A 10,304-nucleotide genomic window follows, 5' to 3' on the forward strand; every position below is an offset into this window, starting at 1 on the left:
CCAATATCCAAACCTGTTTTCTGGTAAGACTTTCGAGGACGAAAGTCCCTAAGGGGGGAGAAATGTAACATCCCGAAATAGGGCCTAGTCGAAATAGTAGTTTCGGGACCACAAATTCGACATCAAAATATTTATTTTATGATTATTATAAGGCCTAGAAAATGGGTATATGCATGTGTTAAAGCTTCATGAAGAAATTTTAAGTATGAGATGTCCAATTGGAAGTGAGGGACTAAATTGAATAAATTGCAAAACTTGGTTTCTAGAAGCAATTTGTATGAAATTGCTTTAGATTATGAATTAAAAGGTCTTGGAGAATAATTTTCCCAAATTTTAAATTTTTGGACAAAAATAGGCTTGCATGGATAAAATTTTAAAGAAAGAGTATGAGGGCATTTTGGTCATTAGGTATTTTAATGAAATAAAAAGGGAAAATGGAGCAAAAATATGCTCATCTTCTTCCCATAGCTATCGAAATTTGGAGGACACCATAGCTAGGGTTTCTTCAATTTTCAAGCTCAATAGTAAGTGCTCTCAAGCCCCGTTTTTCATGTTCTTTGTATTTTTGAAATCCAGGTAGCTTGATCTCTCCATTTCTACCCATATTTCATGCTAGGGTTCATGTTTGAAAATTTACCCATGCATGATTTAATTGTATTTTGATGGATTATGGAGGAATATGAAAGATTAATGTGTGTTAAACATCTTTTTCTAGTTGATTTTCATGAGAAACCCTTATAGGGACCATTTTGCAAAAGATGTAAATGTGTGGTAGAAATGGGGAAATAATGAAAATGTGGGTTTCCATAAGAGAGAAAAATGTTCGGTTAGGTTTGGGTAAGATAGAAATTGCATGCGTTTCATTATACGAGCCTAGGGACTAAATCGTAAAAATGTCAAAGGTTAGGGGCAAAACAGTCATTTGGACCGGGGGTAGATATTAACTTGAAATGTATAATGTAGTGTATTAATGAGTTAATTCTATTGATATAGACCCCGAGGAACAAATTCCAGAGGTCGACCGAGGTAAACGTAAGGTTTTGAAATAACCGAAACATATCTCTGAAACGAATACCAGGTAAGTTTGGATAACTTAAAATAAACCCTTAGTATGCATAATTGTATGAATTATGAATGCATGATATTTGCATTTATCAATGGTATAAAAATGCATAAAATGCACCTTTGGTAATAACTTGATGACAACTATCTCGGTTGAGGTTAAAAAGGGGATTCGATGGATAAACCATGTTTACATGTGAATTGAGATACTGCATGTGTTGCAGTAAGGATTTAGCCCAGATGGGTAATCCGTGATCTCAAGTATGGAAAGGAATCTAGCCCGGACAGGTGTTCCTTGAATGATCGAGCCTCTCGAAGAATATATGTGCATTGAGGATTTAGCCCGGATGGGTAATCCTATTAGGGTTTGAATTTAGCCTGGACTGGTAATTCAAATTCGAGCTCATTAAGGGTGTTTGTCGCTATAAGGGATTTAGCCTAGACTGGTAATCCCGACATCACTTTATGAGTTTATGATATTGGGGATTTAGCCTGAACTGGTAATCTTGCCATAAGATGTGAGGTTCGCGGAGTGCATATATGGAATGATCATTCGTATGAATTGACGGATAATAGGTATTTCATCGAGATTTCCTAGAAACTCAATGAGATTAACATTGGATATACATATATGAATCAAATGATGAATGATGAGCTCATATAGTTAAATTACATGATACATGATTATGTGACTAACTCATTGATTGAGTGCATGTGATAGGAAATCATTTCATAATGGATGATTTCATAAATTAAGTATGGATGTATGCTAATTACTTGGTAAGTTTACTTTTCGGTTATTCGAGCTTACTAAGCATGAAAATGCTTACCCCTCTCATTTCCCTGTTTTATAGAGCTCGATGACTCATAAGGACTAGAAGACAATTAGAGAGTCCACACACTATCAACTAAGCAAGCTTTGGTATAAAGACTCTGTTTATTTTGTTCAATGGCATGTATAGTATTTTTGAGCATTTTGTTATATGTGTCATTTGATTTGCCAAGTAAAGGCATGTAAAAATATGTTTATCTCTTTGTATATGACCATGAAAATTAGCTTAATTTAAGTACGCTATGACCTACGATTTTACGCATGTGTATGTTCTTATATGATAGGTTGCTACAATTGGCAATGAGTTCAAAAACAAGCCAAATTTTGATTGCGCTACAATATCATAAGAACCCATAAATACTAGATGGGAAATAACCTTTTTGTATGAAACCAATGATATGAGGTTTCCATACAACTAACTTCATTATGATTATTTACAAGCGTAAAATTGTGTTTTCTCTCAAATTTGTTAACCACTAGGCACAAGTGGTAGAAAGGGGTAACTAAAGGCTTGGAAAATAGCCTAATAAAGTCCACATGATTGGACACACGAGCATGTGTCTAGGCCGTGTGTGACACACGGTTCCCTCCCATGGGCGTGTGCTATGGCCGTGTGTCCCTTGCACTTAAAATTTTAGCTCAAAATTGTGCACGGGCAGGCAGCACGGGCGTGCGCCATGGCCGTGTTAAAATGACAGTTTCGTCCACGGGCATGTAGCATGGGCGTATTCCATGGCTGTGTTGATATGTCAGTGTTGCCCATGGATGAAGGGCATGGACGTGCCCCTAAGATACACGGGCGTGTGAGGCCACACGGCCTACCTACACAGGCGTGTGTCCCTTTATGTTAAGGAAAATTTTCTGAGGAGTCCAAGGTTAATCGAACGCGTCCGTATTTGTTTCGCATTGCCTTCCGATATGATATAGGTTTCGGAGGCCTATACTAGGGGACGGGAAGTTCATGATTGAAATGTTTTAAATTCAAATGAAATTTTGTGACCCGAGTTAGAATACTGAAAGTGTAAAGTTCCAATAGTGCCTCGAGCCCTGTCCTGGTGTTGGATACGGGTGAGGGGTGTTATATCTAAGGTTCCTAAAGTATAACCTATGAGACCACAACCTTCTAAAATTAAAGTAATTTGATGCTTCACAATATAAAATTACTTTAAATTAGATTTACAGTTTCATGCCTAGGAAATTTATTAATGTTGGACATAAATGGGGTCAATCTATCATTGAAAGAGATCGAAGATAAAACCTGACCTATTTGAGCACCAACTTCAGCCATATCAATGTCATCATGAGGGGAAGATGGTAACAAGTCAATTGACAGATGAGCCATAGAGGAACTTGAAAACAAGACTCAAGAACCACAACAAAGATCTAAAAGGAAAAAAAAACCAAATTTGAACAAGAACACCACTATACATTGAAAACTTGTCAACGCACCATCGATCATCACCAACTGTTAAGCCATTGAAGAAAGCTTTGGTACTATGTGAAGATTCAAAGATAACAAATATACAAATACACAATGAAACTTAAAACTCAAAGGAATACGAACTTAGAATAATAGAAAAAAAATGCTTTGGTACCATGTGAAGATTCAAAGATAACAAATATACAAATACATAATGAAACTCAAAACGCAAAGGAAGAACTTAGAATAATAGAAAAAATTGGTACATTGATTTCATGTATTTTTTTCATGAGTATTTATACATATCATTTCAGATATAACAAACTAAAACTAACTATAACAACCAATTAACTAACACAATTGCCTTTGTTGAATCACTAACATAGTAAGACCTATTAATTATAGTGGTTGCCCAAATATGTCATACATGTGTAATTACAAGCATATTCAATTACTAGGTGGTTTTCCAAATGCAAAACTTTTATTATAATAACATGGTAAAGCTCAAACAATAAACGCAATTAGCCAACTGGAACCCAGAGCACACTTGGGGCGATGAACACTCTTGACCATCAAGTCATCACATAGGGGTCATATTAATTAATTTTTTTTATTACCTTAATTTTTACAATATTTATTAAAATACATATTATAAAATATTATAATAAGATCTAACAAAAAATTAAAAATGGTTAAAATTTTGTGAATGTTCAAAAAATTAATAAAAATATAATTATTTATAAAATTAATATAGATGCATTTTAAAAATATTTTAAGGCAAGGTGGTGTGAGTTTGATCCAAGTCCAACCCTAATTGAAGAATTTCATTGAAAATCCACCTCATCCATTGTATCTACTTTTTTTGACAGAATATTTGGAATTACTCATAGCCTCTCCCCAACCTATAAATAGGAGGATAATGTGCGTCAGCACACTCAAACTCACGTTCTCCTGTATTGGTAAAAACGTTCATACCAATCAAACTAATTTATACTATCATTTCTAGTCATTTTATATTTTTAAAACAAAATTATAACTTTACCATGTATTGTAATTTTAAATTTTAGAAAATAAAAAATGTAATGTTGGCATGTTAGAGCGCCAGCCCCAACCCCCTAGCGCCGCCCCTCTGTTGTACACATTATCTTACCAACCATTTCAATAGTTCCAAGAAGCTGCTCACTCTAGAAAAACCTAAGCTTTTAAATTTAAGAAATGTGTGGTTTGTTTCATAAAAAAAAAAATTAGAAAAGGAAATTAACCCAATAAAAGGTTATTCATATACCAAACTATTTCAATGCCAATCAAATCTTTCCGCTACTAGTAAAAGCTGAAATTTATGAGTTTAATCTAAAATTTTTCTACTTTTCAATTGACATGGTTGTAGTTGTATCCCATCTCAAACTTTAAGATAAATTCAAAAAAAAATAATTATTTCCATAAAATGTTGAATTATTGTATTTAGGGTATAATATTAGTTTTGATTGAGAATTTTATGTGATAATCTTATGATTAAGAATATTGATTATCTTAAATATGGTCTAAATTTGAGTAGTGATATTTATGTTAATTGTTTAAACTTTATTTTGTTATTATAATTAAAAAATAATAATAGTTTTGATAGAAAACAACAAAGTACTAAAAAAAGATAAAAAGGTAATAATTGGTTTGGTAATTCAAAGGGTGCTTTTTAGTGCTTCTCGTGATTCATGCCCTCCTATTTTAACCTTTTTCCAAAATTGTTCTTTAAGTCATTGTTTGTCCACTTTATCTTAAGCTGAGGTTTCCTTTTTTTTTTTTGCTTTATTTATTTTTATTTCAGACGTCAAAAAGAAGTTTGAAGTTGATGTTAACCATGTCTTTCTCTTAATTCAAGTCTTCTAAATATTAGTTCCATAGCTCATTTTGTAGTTATTTTGTTTAATTTGTATTAGAAAAAATTTGAAATTGGTTGAAATCCCTTTATTCAAAAAATATAAATGTTTAAAAATATTTTTTTATTAATATTTGTTACTTTATAAAATAGATGTTTAATGTGCACATACTAAAATCAAATTAACTATAAAAACTGAAATTAATTGGATAGTTATTAAAAAAATTCATCGGCTAATGATGGAGATTTTATAATTTTTTAGCAATTAATTAATTCAATTTGATTGTTGGAAATTATATATTAAATATTTTTTAATGTTTTTAAATTTTATATTGAGAAAAAGGTTTACTTTATTTGAATATTCAAATATGAGAATTAAATAATTTAAAATTTGTAATTATACTTTAATATTGTTAGCGATAAGGGATAATGACACTTCATTAAATCTTCTAATGTAGTTCCTTGACTTTGAAAATGTCCATGGTGCATGTAACTTTACGCCATTTATGAATATGGTATCTTTGACTAATATTGTTAATTTCTAACTGGTTAAAACACATGACCTACATGTCATTTTTTATCAGAAATTCTTTATTTGAAAAAGTTAATGAATTGAAATTCAAACATGTTTTTAGTTAAAAAATTTAAAGGTATATTTAACCCCAATCTATCATTTAATTTAAAAATGAAAATTATTCTAATAAAAAGTGACATGTGTCACAATTTAAACCGGTCAGAAATTAATACAATTACCAAAAGTGGGAAAGTACTTGAAATAATAATTAGGAAAATAGAATCTAGATTTTTTATTCAATCATTACTTTTTATTCCTCAAAATAGAAATCTTTGAAATATGTCTCTTTTTTTTAATTAAATAATATGGTTATCTAGAGAGGTCATGCTTCTTTTTCGAAAATTTCTTACAAAATTTGATTCCCACGATTGGGATATGATGAAATAACTTAACTCTTGTACTTGGAAAACATTAAGTGTAAGAGGTCAGGTTTTTTATTTCACATATACTTAGATAGCATCTCGTACAAGTTAACCTTAACTTCGACACTTACGGAGTTGAGGTTAGAATCGGACAACTTTAATCTGTAGCACGCTCGAAGCAATCAAACTCTTACTCATGGTTGTAACTTAGATATCAAACTATTTCAAATGGATGTAAAAAGTGTGTTCTCGAATGACTTCATTAATGAAGGAGTGTTCGTGGAACAATTGATCTGTCATAATTTGATATAGCAAATTAGACTTTCTCGACATGAGGAGCTTGTTCTCAAGCAAAAAAATGTCGTTTACGTAGTTTTTAGGATTTTGATTTAATAAGTGAAAATACCTTTTTTTACTTATTTTGAGACGTTAATTGACCAATAGTATCATTGGGGGCCTAACATATGATTGAGTGTTGTAAGGACGTGTTGAAGGCTAGAATCGAACGAGAACATCACCAAAGGAGAAGGTATTACGATACCTTCAATAGGTCCCAAGTTTGGACCACCTTACAGTGGTATCACCATATCTTCTATTGGTGTCGCGATACCCACTCGCCCAAGAAGTAACCTAAGTTAAGTTTGTCAACGGTATCACGATATCCACTCCTTAGGTATTGCGCACCCACATCGTCAGGGGACAAAAAATGGCTCCAATAATAGTCTTTGTCCAACCGAAGCACCAATCATTGAAGGCTCATTCAAGGACATTTTGGGCACAAACAGGGTAAAAAATTGATTGCTAAAAACAACCAAATTTGGTTGAGGAGAGAGAATACACACACTTAGGCTTAGTTTAGCTTTAATTTCTCTTAGTTTTCTTCTACTTTTCTAGGGTTTTCATTTTCTTTATCTTCCATAGCTATATAAGATTTTTTTTTTTACATTTTTCTTCTTTCTCTTATAGTTAGTTAAGTTAGTTAACACTGTAGCTTAGGTTCATTTGCAACTTTAGTCCTTTTACTTTGTTTGTAAAGACATTTTTAGCTTTATATTAATGCATTTCAGTTTCGTTTACATTAAATCTATTAAAGATTTTCCTTTTATATTTCTTGCTTTAGATTTTTATGTAATATGCTTCTTTTTACATTTCCTTAAGCTTTTCTTTAATGGCTTCCATGTTCTGCACTTTTATGTTTGTTAGTTTAGTTTTTCATATGGGTAACTAAACTTTTACAGCATGTTTTGTTCGACGGAATGGCCATTCCATTCCGCCCCTATTCCACGCGCTACAGTGACCCGTTGTTTGGTTGAAATTTGACTGCCGAATAGCTATTCCGTGCGGGCTCTATTACGCGTAAACGCTGCATAACCATTCAGAAGGTCAGGCGCTGAATGCCTATTCAATGGCTCTCGTAATAGCTTTTTTTTTTCAGACGAAAATCTCCTTCCATTTCCACTCATCATTCAGACGAAAATCTTCTTGGGTTTTCCATAAAATGCATAGAATACTCTCTGTTTTTGGATTTTGGGGGTGGCGGATTTGCGTGTGCTGGAAAATATAGAGAAATCGATGTCGAAGGCGGAGCTTTCCAAAGAAATGCGTACGTCTCCCACTGTGCAGCCCAGCAATTGTGGGAATGGCGAGGCTCCGATCAATTATCAGCTATTATTGTTGGTATTCTTCCCTTCGCTATCTGTTTTATTCTTTCCCCTCTTAGAAATTCTCTATCAAAATTGTCATATTTATTTTGCCCGTTCCAATAAACATGCAAATATCATATGTAGAAAGGATTAGGTTATGCTTTTTCTGATGTATATGCGTTGGAGTTTGATTTCCATATTTTTCTATTTTCTTCTTCCCAGACAATCTTGGAGAAGGACTGCCCTGTGTTTGAAAACTTGTTTGAATTTTGTCAAATTTATGCTGGTGGGACAATAGGTAAATTCTGATATGGTGGGTTGTTTCTCTTAATTTGATATGTGTATTTTCAATTGCAATTGATTGTCATGGCTGGCAGATGCTGCAAGAAGATTAAACAATCAGTTATGTGATATTACTATAAATTGGGCTGGTGATTTATATCATGCCAATAAGTGGGAGGCACTTAGGTTTTGTTACATCAATGACTTGGTTTTGGGAATCTTGGAGTTTCTGAAGTATCATGCCCGTGTATTATATATTGATATAGATGTACATCATACCCGTGTATTCTAGTTATAGACGAACTTAGATTCATGCCATCATAATTCAAGATTCAGAGCGGTTTCATCACTTGTCATGGATTATGTTCTTGTAGAGATTACTGGTAGAACATTGGAAACAGAGGAGTCATGTGTAAAGAATTCTTTGATTGATATTTGTAACTTCATATAAACTACTAGTTGCAATTGTAGTTGTTGCATTGAAGACAAAACTATAATAACTCCACTTTCGGAGTTTATGAAGAGTATAACGAGGAGCGCATGTACAGCACCAAGCTCCACTGTACTAAGTATACATAGACAGCATACGTTCGTATAATTTGCTTGCTGAGAAAAGCAAACAAGTCGGAACATTCTTCTCTTCCGTTCGGGTCTCCCTTGCCAAAAAAATGAGCAATGATATGAAAATATCAGATACCCAGTGGAATTCCTTGTCTTTCCTGCCATGAAAGTAATACATTATGCAAGTGGAATTCCTTCTCTACCGTGGCTCGTGGTAGGCAGCTTTTCTGGCACCCACTTTTGAAGGTATTATTCTGAAACATAGAATTCCAAAGAGAATACATGCAAGTTTGAATTTCATTGTTCTTGTTGCTACAGCTAGAAATAATTAAAATTATATAACGTGATAGAACTTTGATGCATGGATTGATTTTTCGTTGTTATGTACCCACTGTAATGGCCAATTTTGACCCGGGCCTAGACCACAATAATAAAACCCAAACAAATAATAAAACAATCCCAAAATAAGTGTCCATTTACATATTAAATCCAGGCCTAAACTATCCAAACCCAACAAGCCCAACAGGCCCAAATAACCTAAACCCTAGCCCCATTAACCCAAAACATTTTCAGCAGAAAAAAAGAAGTGAAGGAACCCTAGCATTGCAGCCGCCGCTCAGCCCCTCATGTGCGCCACCACCGCCACTCGGCTCGCCTATCACCTGCATCGCACGCCTCTGACAACCACCTGTAATACGCAAGAAAAAGGCACACGCAAGTAGCAGAAGAAACAAGAGCAAAAAGACAAAAAAAGAAAAAGAATAGTCTTGTAACTTGACTTTAAAAGCCACAACCTTCTCATTGTAGCTTCTTCTTCTTCTTTTTTTCACAAACTTTTTACGCACCATCAATAAATAAAAAGAACAAAAATAGAAGTTAAAAGAAAGGTTGATTTCATTTTTCTTTTCTTTTTTTTCCTTTTCGGTTTTCCCTTTTTTTATTTCAAATCGATTTAAAAAAAATAAAATAAGAAGAAAGGGAAAGGAGAAAACTTACCTGAATTCAGTCTTGGTGTGGCTCCGACCACTGTCCGCGGTGGAGCCGAGGCGGTTTGGTAATGGTGCGATGATGGGTTTTATAAACCTTAGCAGAGCAAATGAATGGAAAAAAGGGGGTTGTTTTCTTTTGCCTTATTTAAAAGAGAAAAGCAAATTAAAAAATAAAATTTGATTTAAATAGGGACTTAAAACGGTGCCGTTTCGCACCCAAGTCCTAGTGCCCAAAACGGCGCCGTATAGGGCCTCTGCCCGCGCGACCCGACCAGTACCCAGGGGGGATCCGCGTGTTTCCCATTATTGGGATATTTATGCACGATGTTCCTCCGCCTTTGTGCGCGCTACAATTTCGCCCTTTCTTTTACTTTATTTATTTTTATAAATCTAGCCGCATAATTTATTTTTTATTACATTTGGGTCCATGTTGAAACGGTGCATATAAGGGCTGGGATATTCTCCCAATCGGTCCCTATTTCTTTGCGCACGTTCCATTTGGGCCCTATTTGCTTTCTTTTTTTTAAATTCGTCTCTTTAATTTTATTTCATTTTTAATTCAATCCTTAACCTTCTAATATCAAACTGTTTTATATATATTGCTTATTTATTTTTTTAAGATGTATATTTTATTTTAAACAGTTTTATATATTATTTATTTTAGATTTTTTTTACATATTAGTTCTGTTAAACTATTTTATGTATC

The 10,304-nt window shown here is 33.5% G+C and overlaps 1 protein-coding gene and 1 long non-coding RNA gene across 3 annotated transcripts; one reads left to right on the top strand and one right to left on the bottom strand.

Moving 5' to 3' along the window:
• The first annotated feature begins 7,178 nt into the window (after positions 1 to 7,178).
• Positions 7,179 to 8,465, top strand: LOC107889199 (histone deacetylase 9). 2 transcript variants are annotated; one of them, XM_016813556.2, is made up of 3 exons: positions 7,204 to 7,800; positions 7,989 to 8,064; positions 8,144 to 8,465. In XM_016813556.2, the coding sequence occupies exons 1-3, from the start codon at positions 7,696 to 7,698 to the stop codon at positions 8,338 to 8,340; spliced, it is 378 nt and encodes a 125-aa protein (XP_016669045.1). In that variant the 5' UTR covers positions 7,204 to 7,695; the 3' UTR covers positions 8,341 to 8,465. The 2 variants fall into 2 exon arrangements, 1 of the variants encoding a protein (XP_016669045.1); XR_005901119.1 differs by having other exon boundaries at positions 7,179 to 7,796; positions 7,989 to 8,465.
• A 488-nt stretch (positions 8,466 to 8,953) lies between these two features.
• On the bottom strand, positions 8,954 to 9,949 carry LOC107889201 (uncharacterized). Its single transcript, XR_001681679.2, has 2 exons — positions 9,606 to 9,949; positions 8,954 to 9,297 (listed from the first exon to the last, which is right to left on the bottom strand). It is a non-coding gene; the product is annotated as an uncharacterized lncRNA (long non-coding RNA).
• Between the last annotated feature and the right edge of the window lie 355 nt (positions 9,950 to 10,304).

Source organism: Gossypium hirsutum, chromosome A09, assembly GCF_007990345.1.
Source record: "Gossypium hirsutum isolate 1008001.06 chromosome A09, Gossypium_hirsutum_v2.1, whole genome shotgun sequence".
Taxonomy (NCBI): Eukaryota; Viridiplantae; Streptophyta; class Magnoliopsida; order Malvales; family Malvaceae; genus Gossypium; species Gossypium hirsutum.